The sequence below is a fragment of the Ursus arctos genome, unplaced genomic scaffold (genome assembly GCF_023065955.2).
Source record: "Ursus arctos isolate Adak ecotype North America unplaced genomic scaffold, UrsArc2.0 scaffold_3, whole genome shotgun sequence".
Lineage (NCBI taxonomy): Eukaryota > Metazoa > Chordata > Mammalia > Carnivora > Ursidae > Ursus > Ursus arctos.
This window is the reverse complement of record NW_026622985.1, coordinates 99879718-99898040: the sequence shown is the minus strand read 5'-3', so window position 1 is coordinate 99898040 and position 18323 is coordinate 99879718. Positions and strand designations below refer to the sequence as shown.

The 18323-nt window shown below is 42.2% G+C and overlaps 1 protein-coding gene and 1 pseudogene across 9 annotated transcripts in view; both read right to left on the bottom strand.

Moving 5' to 3' along the window:
* The window catches only part of RBM33 (RNA binding motif protein 33), a 131186-nt gene that overhangs the window by 41588 nt on the left and 71275 nt on the right, over positions 1–18323 (bottom strand). For all 9 annotated transcript variants that reach the window (XM_026479211.4, XM_026479212.4, XM_026479216.4 and 6 more), the window contains 2 exons: positions 1443–1575; positions 708–1051 (listed from right to left, as the gene is read on the bottom strand). In XM_026479211.4, the coding sequence (XP_026334996.1) occupies positions 708–1051; positions 1443–1575 (477 nt within the window). The remainder of the gene's footprint in view (positions 1–707; positions 1052–1442; positions 1576–18323) is intronic.
* Positions 7429–17892, bottom strand: LOC125281129 (60S ribosomal protein L21-like; annotated as a pseudogene).

Here is an 18323-nt window from a genome sequence, read left to right as displayed (position 1 = left end):
AGATGCATTCATATTTTTTCATCATATTTTTTAATAAAAAGAAAAATGAAGACACATTTAATGCTACTTTATCACCCAAAATAATAATTTTTTTTTTAATTTCAATAGTCTACATGTTTCTAAATAGTTGATTCAAGTATACCATCATTCTGTATCTTACCAGTAAGCTTAAATCTGAGCAGAATCACATGGGGCAAGAAGGATCTCCCAGAAGCTCCAGACCCCCATGAAATACAACCTACAGCAGAGGGCACTCAAATCTTTCAAACAACGGGGTAACAGCAACTCCGTTTTCTCCTCCATGCGTACAATCTTTCTGCTACATTTTGCAGGAACATTATTTGACAAAGAACTTTACTTCCATTCGTGAACACTTCCAGAATCTTCCAATGATGAGCAAAGGTATTATCAAAACATGTCCTAACTTTATTAGCAATACCACCAAAAAATCTGAATACTGAATTTTTTCATTTCCCCCAAACTGACAATCACTTTTTTCTATTTTTCCTACCATATTAGGGAGAAAAACAATATTGTCAAGAAAGTTGCCTTTAATAAGTAGCACATTTAAGACTAAACCCTTATTCTTTACATCATCTCCACATTCTAGAAGACTCAGATAGCAACAGGAAACTTCATTTTACGAAACACAAAGACCCAAAGCTCCAGGTGCACGCCTCCTCCCCACAGCTCGCCAAGATGCATACCTGCAGATTAGGCTGTGCATGGGTGGGCAGAAATGGCTGTCCCGGACCAGGCAGGAAGGGCTGCCGAGGAGGGATGAAAGGCCGCGTGGCCGCTGAGCCTGGCTGGCTGAAGTGAAGGATCCCCACTGGACCTGGCGGCTGGAGGGTCGGCCTAACGGGCCTCTCTCTCGGAAACACGGGCTGCTGTCCCTGCTGACTGAACGCTGGTCCAGGCTGAGTGAACGGTAAGGGACTAGGAGTGGGCACTGGGTGAGTGCTGCTAAGAAGCGTGGGGGGCGGTGGCGGCGGAGGGGGGCTTCGCTGTTCCAGAAAGAGATGACTCGGGAACCTTGGTTCACCTGAAACTGAACGGTGGTGCAACATTACCCTCGGCTTGTACACAACATGCCCGCCGCACAACAGCTGTTTTACGTACCATCTTACCAGAAACAATTACAAGTGGTGGGCAGATGTGAAAGTCTGAAAAGAATCCTACATTTTACAACTTATTTCTAGATTGCCTCATTACTCATTTTCTATAGAGCAAGGACTGCCTCCTTTGTATGAGAGTCTCACATTGCAGCTATCAACAACGTCCAATTTTAGCATCTGAAATGACAGGAAGTGCTCTGGTACAAAAAACTGACACTCTTTACAAAAATCTCTTACTGGAAGCTCAATTCAATCTAAAACATGAATGTGTTGAGGCACATCACCCAATACGACTTTGTTCTGGGAGCCTGCACCAGTCTTTACCTCCTAAGAAGAAAGGGTCTCGCTCCTGTGGCGGGGGCGGGGCCCTCCACTGGTCCTGGAGAGGAAGTCGTGGGGGCTGGCTGAAATTGCTGGGAACAGGCCCAGGCGTGTGCTGCGGGAACTCTGGAGGGCCCTACGGAACAACGGGAAAACAAGCTGAGAGGCAGAATAGTCTGCCATTTCCAGACATGGATACATATGTGGTTCCCACCTGAAAACATCAAGGAACTGCCTTCCATAGCCCTCCCCCCCAATATATAACTAGATGTTACAAAGTAAGTGATCCCACCATAATGAAACAGTCAACATCAAAATGTAGCATCGAAACATGAGTTCCATTTTCTAACATCACTATAGCAGAACAAGAACATTATTTTTAAGCTTCCTGAAATCCATGCAATTATTGACCCTTCTTGCCCATTAATCTAAAAGGCTAAATGTCTACTTTCAGCGTCCTTGGCATTGATCTTCCGGAACGTGCTATAATTTGCTACATTTTGAACACAACCATAAGCTACACCTATGAAGCTGCTTTATTTCTAAAGAAGAAAAAGACATTGAGTGTGTCCCATAATAAACATCAGTAAGCTCTGACAATGGAATATGTGTAAGAAACCATATTGCTACAAAAGAAATGTTTCACAGTCGGATTCCCCTGGATAAGACACTTTGAACTCTTACAGATTAACATTCTTCCACTAGAACTCTATTTAGAGACAAACTAAATTACTTCATTTTTCAATTGGCCTTTTAAGTATTCGTGGAGATCTTTAAAAGCACCACATTTGCATTTTTTTTTGGTGAGGCATTTAAAGAAAGCCTCACCATCTTTTTTCAGTTCTCCAGAAAGAATTAATTATACAGATCATCAAAATAATTTTCTTTTAAAAACATCTTCTTTGAAACTCAGCCAGTATTTCTCAACTTTTAAAACTCACATTCCCTTCTCATGAACTTGACCTGAGCTCATGAATGCACAGCAGGAGCAGAAGTCCCATTTCACAGCCAAGGAAATGGAAACCCAGGACATTAAATAATTTGCCCATGGTGATACCATTTTATTTTCTTTTAAATTTTATTTATTTTATTATAATTTTTTAAGTAGGCTCCACGCCCAGCATGAAGCCCAATATGGGCCTGAACTCACGACCCTGAGATCAAGACCTGAGCCCAGACAAAGAGCTGGACGCCCAACCGACTGAGCCTACCCAGGCGCCCCTATTTTTTTTTTTAAATCAGAGATTTCAGTACTCAAGAAAAACAAGTTAAAAAGCTCCCAAAGGGTTCATTTTATTCCTGACGTGAGAATGAACCAGGGGAAGTTTCAACCCATATGATATAAATCTTATTCAAATTACTAAATGTGGGGATTTTAAAAACCAGATCTTCTCTTGAGTTAGACATGAAAATGACAGCCTACAGCCAACTCAGAATTGTGAATTCTGGACACCATCACGTCATACACAAACCTCCGTATTTCATACCTCATCCCTCTCTTGGGAAAATTTTCACTCTACATGCTGTCTCAGCCAAAATGCAAAATCTCTACAGAGAAGGGCTTCTCCTTAAGTCCTCGGTACAGACACTCCATTTTCTCCTGCCCTACTTCGCTCTCTCGCCAGCTCCCTGTCTGGCCGGCTCATGATTTCAGGAGACCCACCCTGCACATGGCCCATGGAGGGACCCATGCGTCCCACTTCTCCACACACCACTGAGTTGCTGGATGAAGCTGCAATCACTGGAAGTGTGGATTTAACTTTAACTGGCCGATCAATGTCCCTTGGCAGTTTCTCATCTACTCCTGCTCAGGTGCTCCCACCGCCCTCACGATGCTGTCCTCCCTAACACTCCTATCACATTAGGTGCTTCCTCCTCTGGGCTGACAAGGACTCCCAGTCCTCTCCCCCTGCAACGCTCTCTGCATCCTGTGTCATATCTGCTTTCATTCCCCTCTATCTACACAGAACATTCTAGCATGAATAATGTGCTTGCCGCTAATTTTCACTCTATTATTACAGTGGTCAGATTTTTCATTAAAAACTAGGAACAGTATGCTAAATTATAACCAGGGTTAAAAGTATTACATTACTGATTTGCTGGCAAGCTTTCATCCTGAACTTGAGTCAGCAAACTTCAGGGCTCGTAATTCATGAGCTGCATCAGTCGCTTCCATGTTAATGAGTTGACCAAAAAATAACAGACACAAGGGCACAGTGTCAGAAAAGAGGACAGACAGAATAAAAGGTACTTTCTGAGAAAGAGGGGGAGCCCTCCGGGGTTACTTTCACTCAGCCCTTAAATCCTGTGTTGTAACGAGAGCTGGAAAGCAGCGGCATTCATCGTGAGAACCTCTTATGAACTTACAACTGTTTCACCTATTCCAACAAAGGGGAGAGCAAAGTGTAATTTCTCCACTGTCCTGAACCACTCCTGGATCAGCACTGCTCTCTCCTACCCTAGGCAAGCCCGACCTACACTCCTTTCCCGTGAGTGACCTACAGGACCCAGTCTGCGCAGCACTTTCCGTCGGGGTCACCCACACCCGGTCACCACCCAGTCCCAGGGAACTGCCTCTGGAGCTGGCACTCCTTCTCGCGGCTGCACGGAAGCCGGCGACCAGCAGTTTCTCCTCACCTTCCGTCCCAACTCTACTCACAACTATGGGAAGGGGAAAGAGGATCCTGACTTTTCTGTCTCGACTAAAAACCATGGCTTACTTCGTGATTTAGTATGTGAAGACCCGATACTTTCTGCTAGTTTTCTCGCCAGGCTCACGTCATGCGGTGCTTACAGAGACCTGGAAAATACTCGGTTTCTTCTGAAATCTGTCGTAAGCGATAAAATTCCACAACTGCGTTTTACTGGCCCCCATCCCTCCCCTGCTGATGAAGCCCCAGACAGGACTGGTCATGTGGCTGCAGCAACACAGCTCTTCACAGCCTTCGTTTTCTCCTTCTGTTAGAGAGTTAATTTCCAGTCCTCCAAAAGATAGGTTTCTCATTATAGATAAGGCAAAATGTAACTGGAAAAGTAGACTGGATCCCCTTCCATTATAAGTAGAGGGTCTGCTAAGTTTTGATTTTGACTTTGCCATAGGCTGAGATCCAGAAAAGTATTCTCAACCCCCTTCATCTGTTTCTAAAAGGAAGCAGTTACTGAATTACAAGAATGAACTCAAAGAGAAACCAATGTGGTTCGTTTTCAATAAAAACTCCAAGCTGCCTGAGAACTAGGTACATTCCTGGGAGATTATTTTAAATATTCATTTAAAACTTCTAAAGACGCTTTTTGTATTAAACTGAAAATACACTGGGATCATAAATCTTGCCCCCTTTGGAATTCTAGTATTGTGATTTTCATCTCTTCCCAGACCTTCTTTCCTTTTACTAATTATCTACATGCTGTCTAACTGCATTTAGACACAAGTATTCAAATGTAAGAATATGTAACAAGGCCCCCCAAATCCTTTCTTCATCAGTCACTATTCAGCCAGAACATCAGTCTTCCAGCTGGTCCTCTCTCCAAAAGGTGTGGGCTAGCAGAAGCTGAGCGAGCGGGTGGCAGCGTCGGCCCTCCCATCACCTAACACAGCCCCAAGCATGCAGCCGAGCCTCTCTGGGCCTCTGTTTCCTCATCTGGAAAAGGCAGACACTGATGGTGCCTGTATCTCATGGGAGAAGATGAAAGAACACGTTCAAAGTACCTACGACAGTAGTGGGCAAATAACAGAAGTGCTCAATGTTTGCTATTATTGTCATTTGTACATGACATTTTTGCAGACAGCATTCCATACCGTAAGCCTAACACAGAGCTGCTGACAAGCGGCCTGTCTCCTTATACACTGCAAGACAGATCAGCACAGACCCCCTTCCTGCATTCTCACTCCTGAGTCACAGAAGGAGGCCTTCACAGATGAGCCGTCAATATCCGAGCAATTCCACCCGGTCGCAAATCCACTCCCACTGCTCTCTGCCCTTCATCTGACAGGTCCGCGAGGGGTGAGACCATGGTCTGTTTTATTCACCAATGTATTTTCATGCTTGGCACAGGGCCTGGTACACAGACGCTTACAGGTATTCAACAAATGCATAAACTGCCTATTTGTAATAGCAAGGAAATCCCAGCCCCACATTCGAATCTAAAGCCTGGCTGCCCACAAAGCATACAGACAGCAGACGGCTAAGTGCTCGAGGAAGGACACAGCGAGGCGGGAACAGACCACCCAGGCACTGGGCAGTGAGTCCCAGAGGCTCATGGCTAACAGACTCAGAAAATACACAGTGCAGCAGGACCAAAGAAAAGCCAACATCAACAGAATCTAGTTCTCTGACTTAACCGTAGGATAGAAATCATTTTAACTTGCTCTATCATGACATAAAATACTTAGAGGAAAAGTGAGATGAACGTGGACTCTTCTCCACCCTGCAACCACTCCCTATTTTTAGAGAACAGAAAATGAAGAATGAAAATTAGATGGATGGTCTGTGGGATTTCCTTCCAATGCTGCTGTTAAGGCGCATGGTCTAGGCCAGTTTTCTTCTGGGCTGTAGACTGAACTTTAGAATCCTAACACCCGTGGGCTGCCTGGGGAACTCAGTCGGCTAAGCGTCTGCCTTCGGCTCAGGTCATGATTCCAGGGTTCTGGGATCAAGCCCTGTGTCAGGCTTCCTGTTCAGCGGGGAGCCTGCTTCTCCCTCTCCCTCTGTCCCTCTGCTCATGCTCTCTCTCAAATAAATAAAAATCTTAAAAAAAAAAATCATACACCTGTAAAGATGCAGGACGCTCATATAAACACACAGAAGAACTAGAGTAAAATGAAAAAACAAATAAACAAAAACCCGCTTCATTTTACTCAAATGGTAGTACTTAGCAATAATCGTGCACCACAGATATGGTAACAAGGCATTTTTACAGGGTCAATCCTAAAAGTAAATACAGATGAACAAGTTAGAACTATAACCCTTCAGCCAGAAAATGCTCAAGGAAAAGTAAAACATGGTAGGACCAAGTCTGCATAATGGCAAACCTGACCATACGACCCTAACAGCATGATAAAATACATCCATAAGTAAAATATATATATATATGCATATCTGTGTATATATATATATATATGTATATATATGTGTGTGTGTATGTGTGTATATATATATATATATATATATATATGTACAAACCCATTTGTAAAATGTAAAAAACATAAACCAGAAAGTATACAATATAAAACTAAATGCCATTTTCTGGATAGACCTATATGGCAATCTGTCCAAGTTCTAAAGATAAGGATAGAAGTGGATGTAATATCTTGTTAATGTTGCAGGGTGCTCATGAAATAGAAGTCAGTCTGTATTTATGAGCTTATTTGGCTTTCTATAAAAATTAGCCGCCTTCCTCCCCAACGAGGACACAGACCCCTGACGCTCCCCACATGTGTGCCACATCTTCTTCCTGAGCACCAGCCAGGCTCCGTTTCCCAGCCAGTCCTGCAAGGCAATGTGGCTGGCCGTGTGGGCACGTGCAGCCGACAGCACGTGAGCAGAAGTGATACAGGCCAGTCCCAGCCCTGGCCAGTTACAAACTCCCAGGAGTGACCCTCACCCTTTCCCCACCAGACAAGTGAACGCAGAGGTCTGTGGGGCCCAGAGGAAGTAGCCCAGAGGGCGAGGTGAGTAGAGAACACCTCGCAGTACCGAGCCTCTGAGGGCTCAGGGCTGGTCAGTCACTGCACTTCAGCGGATCCTCTCGTGCGGGACACTCCGGGGCCATCGCCACATCCCCTTTACGTGCAGGTGCCGCAGGCCCCAGCTGTTGCAAATGCTGTCCTGGCCGATGGGTGCTGTTCCTCCAAGGCCTGCCTGTGACAGTCCAGAGCGGACAACTCTGAGGGAGGGCTTATGCTCCAGAGGCCCCCTTCCACCTGACCCCAACCCCACCCCCGAGGATCAGGCCAGGGCCAGAGACTTTGACCTGAGACTACACGGTAGCCCAGTTCCACCCCCTTCCCATCTTGCATCCCCAGCACCCTTACCTAAGCCTGTGCCCCCAAATCCCCATCTTGGGCTGTGTCCCTGCTGATCCAAGGTTGCAGCCCACCTACTGCTGCTGCTAGCTAACTGCAAGGGACTCCTCTGCCATCTCCTTCAACCCCCAGAATGCCCTCTGAGGTAGGGATTCCGCTCACAGCATCTTCTGAGCATTTCGATATTTCATACTCAGTACACGGCGAGAAGTGGCAGAGCCTGGACTCACTCCCGGGTCACCCATCTCCACAGCACACAGTCACCCAACCGTCCTTGTTATGAACCATTATTTCATGTTCTGTCGTCTGTCTTGCTGTTTCATTATCACATATGTATATGTAACTGAGGGAGAGTATGTGAGTGCTGGAGAGTCAAGAAAAACCAATAAATACGAAATCAAGTCTACAGTCACAAAGCCATGGAAATTCCATGGCTGGCCTGAATGGTAAGAGAAATTAGCAGTTCTTATCTGATCAACCTATGAGAAACTGATAAAGGAGGCCAGACCAGAGATGTTATCTACAATTTAGAAGAAAGCGCTGACTCAAGTTGAGTAAACAAGGGAATTTCTGGCTTTGGTATTTGTCCAACAAAATAAGAATGGAAACAGAGGGTTCTGCCAGTGTAACCTTGAAACCACAGGCTGACACCAGCCAGGTGTGATAACCCGGGGCAGCCAGGCGGAGGGCACTGATTATGGTGGGTCAACCAGGCCCAACGACACTGGCACCTGCGTCAAATCTAACCAGAAAGAAGCCCATTTCCAAGATGCCAAATGCCTGCATAAGGGCCAGGGGGTAGGAAGATTAGAAAAAAGGGGCAGATAATACAAGATATTATTCAGAAAGAAAGTCAATGGCTGATACATGAAATAAACCAGAGTGACAAATATTACTTCTCTGGAGGGAGCAGTTCATGACCGACACAAAGGAGAAATCATCTGGGGAAGACACGTGGGCCCCTCGTCGTGTCCACCGGCCTCAATGGATAACAGAACCCCGAGAATTTGAATACTTACGTGAACTTTAAAACTTTTAAGCTTTAAGATCCTAAAAGCTTGACTATCATCAGTATGGCCTTTTTGAAATAGAAATTTAACAATTAGCAGGTATCATGAAGCTCACTGTGCCATTTTCCTCACTGGTTTCTCTTTCACTCTGAACAGAGGTCACTTTCTTTTTCTGTATTTACATAACTTAAATTCCAGCCTTAAGTTTTAGCCATGTGGAAAAGATTGCTCATTGCTTACCTAGTATAAATTCTCACTTCTTCCTAAGTAGTAAAAGGGCAGCACTGCCCATCTAAAAAAACCTTAAACTTGTAACAAGGATGGTCATGTGACCAGGTCCTGGCCAACAAGACTTCGCTGGCATTGTGGGATGGGGGCTCTAGGGAGGCTCCTTACAGGCTAGGCTGCCTCAGCTGGCACACAGCTTTTGTCCCCATCCTTCCTCCTCTCCTTTGGCCTGCAAGTTGGGCAGAAAAATATATTGGTCCCTGTAACATCACAGAACTGCTATATCAACCCAGAACTTTCTCATTTTTATGCAAAAATAAAAGATACTTGGATTAAGTCATTGTTAACGGAGTTTTCTGTCACGTGCAGCCTCATTCACATCCTGACCCCAAACAAGTCAAGTACAACACCGTATCTTTCACAAACACAGTGCCAAGAAACAGGCACAACAGACAACTTTCCCTTTAAGGGATGAGGAAACTCAGGTTTACAGAGTTAAAAGTGGATTAGCCCAAGTTCCACCGTCCACACATAACTCAGGACATAAAGGCCCATTTTCAGACTCCTGCTTTATAAATTGCTCTTTCTGCCGTCACACACTGCTTTCTGCTGTGACCAATGTGTCTTCAGGTAATGCTGAATAAGCCATGGTTCCAGGCTGGCATTCCCCACCTCAGAGGCTCTCCTGATGGGAGCATTCATTTAAGAACTTCTATCATTTCACGGGTATAAAAGATAATAAATTACCAATTCCCTCTACCAAATGCACAATTATTTTAAGACTGTTAGTGAGCTGTGAATACATCACTTAACAGAACTTTCAGTACTAATTCTTCTGCCTCTTGAAAGAAAAGGCTACCTTAATCTTTTCGACTAATTGCTCTATTTTGCTTTTCTTTATATCCCTTTAAGAGTCTAAGGTAAAAAAAAAAATTATCATTCTTTCTCATATAATTCTTATACAAACTGCACTCTCACTTGTTCCGCATCTCTTGTTAATTACATGATGTTATCTGTGTTAATCCTACTCTGGGAGAACTGACAACTTCAACCACAAAAAAAAAAAAGATGAGAACTCTGCATAAATTGCTTAGCCCAAAGTTAATCGTATAATGCGGAGAATAAAGAGGCTCTAACAGCTATTGTATGACTTATCAGCTTCCCTAACAGGGTCACTTGGTATATTTTAATAAGACTAATTAAATATCTTAACAATGTCATTGAGACTTCATGAATCTTTCAATGAATTACAACCATCCTTTACAGCATGTTTTCATTTATTAATCTCACTTAAAATGCAAAGAACTATATAAGAGACCAACAGACACTTAAGAACGCCTCTCAGTTAATTCTGATTAAATGTGGGTTAAATGCAAAGAATAAAGACCACTAGTGACCTCTGACAGAATGAAAATTATGCCCTTCTATCACAATATTAATCCTCTTATTTTGGTATTTTCATAGATCTTTTTTCTTTCAGATTGTGCCTTGTTTAATACCTACATTTATTCCCTAAAAGGTACTTTGGTATTGGGAGATGCTTTCTAAACGTTCTGAAGCAGCACATACCTAGGGCTAAGCACCAGCCTTCACAGATGGGGGACTGGGGCAGGACCCCACATGGACTTAAATACATGAAGATAATGCTATTGGCTCAAGCAGTGAAACCAGAGCACGTAGCACACATTGTAACATCTTTAACTTAGTACAAAACACTGCTTTTGATGAACATACTGAAGCCTATTTATTTCTCTTATTTCATACAATGAAAAGCCCTTTATCCCTGCACCTTACCCCTCCCCATTGTCCTCCCCAAACAATCCCACCCAAGGACAGTAGTGGCCCTCCCAGAACAAACAGCCACTTCAGCTCTTACTGACAGTCAAAATCTTAAATACAGTTCGGATCCAATCTGCCAGCTTACTCATGTGCATTTTAATACTCAGGAAAGAGAGAGGTACACCATGACTAAGAGACTCAGGACTGCCGGGGCTGCAACCCCATCTCCTGCACACAGTTACGTGAACTTGAGCAACTGAATCTTTCCAAGACTCAGTTTCCCCACCTGTAAACTGGAGAAAACGTTACCTTCACATGGCTGTTGAACACAATCTCTGAGCAAACTCTGAGACACAGTGAACACTCAGTAATTCTTTCCTTTCCCAATGATTTGCAACAGTATGTGCTGAAGACAACGATTTCCTCACTCAAAAAGGACGGAGTTAAAAACCAGACCTGCAGCTCTACCAACTGAGAGCACAGTCTGTTTAAAAATTCTCATCTGTGAATACACCCACCACATGACCCACAATCCCCACGCCTAGCTATTTACTGACAACTACGATCACAAAGAAAAGGATGCACACGTTTATACCAACTTTATTCGTGAGAGCCCAACTGTCCACGTAGTGAACGGACAGACTGTGGTACATCCACACAAAATAATACTTGCCAACAAAAAAGACGAGCCACTTACAGGTGCAACATAATGGATGAAAGAATCTCAAGAGCACTGTGGCAAGGGCAAGAAGCCAGACTCAAACCAACATGCCACAGGAGTCCACTCACAGGACAGGATTTCAGCGACAGGAAACAGATCGTAGCTGCCAGGGGTTGGGATGGGGAGAGGAGTGACCACAAAAGGGCAGCACGAGGAAGCCCTTCGGGAGACAGGACTGCTCTCGACATCTTAACTGTTGTGATTACACAACTGTATGTACTTGTGAATTTTCACAGGCTTGCGCATCAAAAGGACTAAGTTGAAAAAAAAGAGTTTAAGTGTCTCATCTTTTGGAAGAAGTACTTTCCAGTCCTTTATAATAAAATAGGGCCTCTTTCAAAGCTTATCTTTAAAAATGCATTTTAACACAACTACAGGTCTTCAGAGACTCCAAAGAAAATAAGAATTTAAGATGAAAATTGGTGTGCTTTGCAGGATGCATCAATAAAAACAGGCCATCAAGATGTTCTTGGCACATACAGGAGGTTCTGAGAGTTTGACAATCTGGATTATAGTCAACCCTGCACTGGCTGGATTGTTACATCACAGATGGGTAACCTGCACTCGAGAGTTTTAGTCTACTATTTATGAAAGGATGCATGAAAGGTTTTCATTTCAACGTAACAGTTTTACTTAGCCAAAGACTCAACACAACAGTTTAGCACACACTTTTAGAAGGTAGCTTTATAATGTGGCCTACTGGCTGACTTACTGTATTAGAAACCTACTTCATATAATTTCAGTCGGTACTCCCGGGGCTCAGACTTATGTGTGCGGACTCCTGCCCAGCCAAAATCTACCCGGCACATACAATGTACACTGGCAGGACGGCAAGTCAAGTCAATGGGGTGCTGAATCTCATAACCACCATACTTAATAGCTGTTACCATAGTGTTTAGCTGTTCCTCTTATTGCTGCAGATGGGAATTCATTGATATGATTAAATTTGATGGTATGATAATATATGGTAATCATGATTAATCAGAAACCCACTAGCAAATGGAGGCTGTTGGGTATTATGTCACCTGCATTTTAAACTGCATTCTCTCCCTGCAAGCCTGACAATTTTTGACAGCTGGAAGGCTCTCATCCCACACTCGCCTCTACTACTCGTAGATCTGATAAGAGAAAATGCCCATCATTCCTTCCTGATCTTAAGTGCCAATAATTACAAGGCATTGCAGGCAAGTTGTAAAAACAGTTAGGGGTTCAAAAGAAAGGCTGGAATAAAGTCTAGATTCACATCTGCAGGGGCTCTAATCAGAAAGAAATGGAATTTGAGGCAGCAGTCTCATCAAACATGATTTGCATGAAATGCCATATAAAACACATCCAGGACCTGTCAATCACCACCACCTGATACCATGCACCCGCTCCATGGGAAAAGAATGCACTCAGACCTACCTGTGAGGTGCTATTAGCTCCACAGTAAACACAAACGGAAATCTTACTGGGTTAACCTAAATAATAATGTAATTGCTAAGAAGACTAATTTAAACTTATTAGTAGTCTTTTCTTTAAATGCAATTGTTAGTTTTAATTACAACAAAAATCACTGAGAAATTACTCAGCAGCCAAAGTACTTGGTATTTAACTGGCTACCCTGAAATACCAGCCTTTACCTAGTACATCAATTCAAAATCAATGACTGAACAGGTTTCAAAATACGCTCCTAGGTCAAGAATCTTTACAACCTGAGTTACTCAGGATTTATCCATATGCTTAAAACCAGCAACTGCACCAAAACTTAAAACAAATTAGGTTAGCAAAATCTCAGAGCAACACTGTAAAATTATTATTAACCAACATTTTAGTGATACTTTTTTAAGTGGGCAAACTTTAAAAACAATAAACACCTGAGGATAAATACGTAACTAGAAAATATACTTATGGATAAAAACAAGACTTTGAACTTTACATTAGTGGCAAAAACATCAGGGACAGCCTTTGTGGAAAGGGAAACCTATCAGACTAACACAAAACAAAGAGCATTTGGAAATGAAAACAGATTTGAAAGACAAAAGAGAACAGCTCACGTGCAGAAAGGTAAATGAGCCTTCCCACCCCACTCCCCCACAAAAACAAAACAACAAAGAAAACCACAACTGTTCTGTGAAACTACATTCAAAGGTCTTAACGTGAATGAGAGCATGAGGGATGGCAGGTGGTAGATGGCAAGACCGGAGGAGCACACAGACCAGACGCAGCGCAGAGCGGACGCGCCCTCACACAGCACCTGTAACACCTAAGGGCAGACGCTTACTTCCTGTGCCGTCAGCTCCTGGGAGGACTCACTGTTCAGAGAGCTGAGCCGTATTTTACATTTGGCAGAGTCACTGTGATACAAAAATGAGTATGTAAAGAATTCATTCTCTGATAACGCTATCAACTGAGATATATTTTTATGTGTCAAAGAAAGGTTCACAATTCAGATCTGAAAAAATAAAACAACCTGGGAATTAAAGTTTGTGATGAGAAATGTTTTAAAGTGCAGAACTAAGAGCTGCATCCGTAGCGAAACTTACATACACAGATCTAACTCCTGGACGCAAACCTAAATCACAAAGCACTTCACCTAATTCCAAAACGGGGGGGGGGGGGGGGGCCCAGACACAGAGCCTGATGGGAGCACAGAAGGGGCAACTCGATGCCAAGAGCTAAAGCAGTATTTTCCAAAAGAATCAAATATAAGGATGCTTCTGAAACTTATTACTTTAACATTCAAATCTTTGTCTTAGAAACTCTTTATTCAATTCTCAATAAAATTCACCAACAGGAAATAAAAATATTAGTTCTCCTACTATATCACGCATAGCCTAGAATACCATATTTTCACCTAAGATTTGAATTTTTGAAACAATCTTAAATAATTCTATGGAAAATAGGTTTAATATTAGGTTGCCTAGAATTCTCTGATTTTTAATTAAAAAACTAGAGGCATTACCACCTAATACAATTTCTAGGCGTACTAGTTCTAAATTAAGAATTTCTCAAGTTTTCATAAAACTGTCAAGCAAAATGGATTTTTAGGAAAGTAAAGCTTGTCACTGTAGGGGAAGAGCAGGAATACCTTAGCATTAATACCAACTAGATACTAATTCCTTTAAAATTTGGAAATTTAATGGTACTTGTACTGGCTGCCTATTTTACTCTTCAGTCAGATGGGTAGAGCTTAATTTTTGTAAGTGAGTGTGATGTAATTCTCCAGAGCAAATTCACGTATGTATCATTGAAAACAACAAGTAAAAAAACTAAATTACACACCCCTTCTCCCAACTACTCATTTTATGGAGGGTTCACCATGGAGTCTGTCTGAGCCAGCAGACGTCCCTGACACATCAACAGATGTGAACTACAGAAACGTACTGAGCGGAGTGAAGCTCACTACGTCCTGTCCTTCCCCAGCCTAAGCCCCTTGAATGACTCCGTACTGCTCCTTGCATCAGTGAGGCTCTCCTGACAGCTCAGGAGTCCCTGACGCACGTCTGCAGGTCAGCTTCCATAGAGTCCTACTCGCCCTGTGCCCAGCAGAGCTGGCCTAGCTCTGGGCCTTGTGCACACAAAGTGCAGGTAAACAGCGGGTGAATAAGTGACACAGCAATTTAGTACTGAGCGATCTTGCTGCGAGACTACAGTGAACTTCACTTTGCTCAACAGATCAGCGTGATTCACACCTGTTCGTGTGCCACGGAAGTCTACCGATTCGAAAAGACCCATGATGATTCCGAAGTCTGGCTTCCTAATGCGAATGTTTTATCAGTTTGGGGGAGGTCGTCTTACGAAGCAAAATTCAGTTTAGTGAAAGTAAGAGGACAGACCCCGGGGCAGACTGCCATCAGTAAGAAATCTCCAAGGGGCTTTGTTAAAACACAGCAAGACTGTCCCCACTAGTTTTATAATTTTACTCTGGTCAAAACTGGCTTCACTGAACTAGCTACTCTGTTTTATGGTTTGGGACTAGCACTAGGCAGAAGCACTTGGCATGAAGGAGAAACTCAACATGCTCACAAAACTACATTTACACTGAGAGCAACCAAGTCCAACCTAGTAGAAAAGGAAAAAACAATTTTATTCAATAAAGATCTGGTCTACATAAAATAACAGGAGACGGCCCAGAGTTCGTCCCCCTTCGTAATGATATTTTAGACTACAGACGTTAAGTAGAGCACTACTGCACTTTCCTTTCTTTCCTTTTTTTTTTAAACAGTCTTGAGGTCTTTTATTTTCTTTACATTTATCATGCCATGAATTCATAGGGAATGGGTTCCAGCAGTTCAGGCTCCTTTCCACTGGTTCTCCCAAAGTGTGCTTCTCTGGGTGGGGCAGGCTCGTGCTTCAGCTGAACCCAAGTACCTTTCTCTTTGGCTTCCTTCTTTTTCTGATCATTTTCCTTCACACGCTTCAGGAAGCTATCTCGGCTCTTCGAGTGTTTAATATGCTCCATGCGTACATTAATTCTCTTGGCAAGAGTCTTGCCCTTGTTTGTTGACAATGCCAACAGCATGCTGGGTAACACTGTAGACACTTCCAGTTTTGCCATGGTAACATCTGTGGGGCATTCCCTTTTGAACAATGCCCATTCCCTTGATGTCCACAATATCACCTTTTTTATAGATTCGCATGTATGTGGTGGCCAAAGGAACAACCCCATGTTTTCTAAAAGGCCTAAAGAACATACAGCGGGTACCTCTCCTCTTTTCCTTTGTGTTGGTCATTTTGGTGAATTACTGCAAGATGGGGGTTCTGGCCGAAAGGAGCACTGCACTTTCAAGACCACGGGTACACTGTAACTGCAGCTCAAGATTCAGCATTTGGGACTTAAAAGGTACAAGAAGTGTTAGACACTGACAGATACATGAGCTGAAGAGTCTCTCCTACCGTTGCACATACGTAATTCCTGTGTAGCCCAGCCACTTCCTGCCACCCATACATACTGCCCATCTCAAAAATAGTAACAGAACAAAACATCACACCTTGCAGAAACTTTTCCAAAAGCAGTTCAACAGCATTTACTACCCCCACAGTACTACATAACTTAAAAATAAGTTCACAATTTCGGGGTGCCTGGCTGCTCCATTGCTGGAGTGTGTGACTACTGGTCTCGGGGTTGTGAGTTCAAGCCCTACGTTGTGTGTAGAGACTACCTGAACATAAAATCTTTTTTAAAAAAATAGTTAAGTTCAGTTTCTCAAAGAAATATTTTTTAGGGGCTCCAGGGTGGCTCAGTAAGTTAAGCGTCTGACTCTGGATTTCATGATCTAAAGGTCATGATCTCAGGGTCATGGGACTGAGCCCTGTGTCAGGCTCTGTGCTCAGTGGGGAGTCTGCTGCTTTCTCTCTCTCTCCCTCTGCCCACCCCCCTTGAGCTCTCTCTCTAAAATAAATAAATAAATCTTTTAAAAAAAGAGAGCAAGAAAGAAAGAAATTTTCTTTTATTATCCCCTTATCCTCCAGTATTGTGTGGTTTGCTTCTTCTAGGATCAGATAAATTATATTTGCAGAATGGAAAAATAAAAATAGATGAAAATTACAAATGATTATTCTAATTTTATATTAATAAACACATTTTTATAAAAATATCAAGTACACACAACACTGTTTTATGTTTTTCTTAAACTAAAACTGGTTTTCACATCAAATTTTATCCCTATAATGCAAACAAAACACAAAAGCAAGTGTAATAATGATTGTAACACAGTTGCTTACGTTTCTGAAAAACAGCAAAAAGTACTTAAAATATTAGTACTTTATAGTAACTAGCAGTTGAACTAGAAACTAGCAGTTAAACGTCACCAGAGAAATGTATCTAACAACTAAATCACATGTGCCTATCACTGGGCCATGCAATTAATAAACCCTGGCTGTTACAACAAGTGCTTTGAACAGAAAATTGTACTCAATAAACACCACCTAATTTTAAAAACCTAGTTTTTGTTAGCACTTTGTAAGTAATTTAAAGGAAAGATTAGTTATTATAAGGGAATAAGATCATTAAGAATCAGTTTTAGAAACCATATAATTCATAAATAACTACAAATCAAAGACGTTTCTAAAAAATACTCTGAACCTTAAATCCAATATGATTTTATTTTTGAATAATCATCTGACTGGACACCTAGAGCTCTCGTTAAAACCCTTCTGCTAAATGCCTTATAATAAATATGCTATCTACTTAAGTGTCAAAGCCAGGGTCAAATATATCTTGTAGATATTTCCTGAAATCAGAGATTATCCAGTCTCAACAAAACTGTATCTGTTTTACATACAAATGATACTAAAATTTTACAGTCGGATCCATTTTTTTTATCACTGTAAAAAGAACATGTCCTCACTGATTTAATGAAACCAAGAACTAATGACAAATCTAACCCAAAACCCAAAGAAACCCAAAATTTATTTAAACAGATGTAACTATTTAATGGACAATTTTCTTCTAGTTAAAATGTACTGAAGAATGGACGAAGTTAAGGAAAGCACAGCAAAGTATGGAGGGGGGAGAAACCTGTGCTTTCTTGTAAAGATATTTTTAAAGAGAAAACCTTCATTTTAAACTATAAAACCCATAGCTCATTAAGACTTTTGAGGTTTGGCTGGTTGTTTTTTTCTTAAGCAAGTGAAGAGATCTCTCTCTCCTTTTTTTTAAGATTAACGTATTTATTTGCGAGACAGCGCACGGACAAGAGACAGGGCGGGGGGGGGGGGGGGCCAGAGGGAGAGAGAATCCTAAGGCTGAGTGTGGAGCCCAATGCAGGGCTCAATCCCAGGACCCTGAGATCATGACCTGAGCCGAAACCAAGAGTCAGACGCTTAACCAACTGAGCCACCCAGGTGCCCCGAGAGATCGTTATTATTCCTTAGAATTTCACACACATACCCACATGAACACAAATTCACATGTGCGTGCATGCACGCACACACAATAATAAAGCAAGGCCCTTTCTCACTTAACATACAGCAATAATGGAATCAAAATTCATACTCTTTAAGATGAAAAGCGTTGTATGATGATCCTGATTCAACACTTTTACAGTTAAACAAAATTAATTCCATTCTCAAAAATCCATTGACCTTAAGCTTTTAACAAACATTTTCCACTGCAAAAATTATTGTCAATATTTACAAAT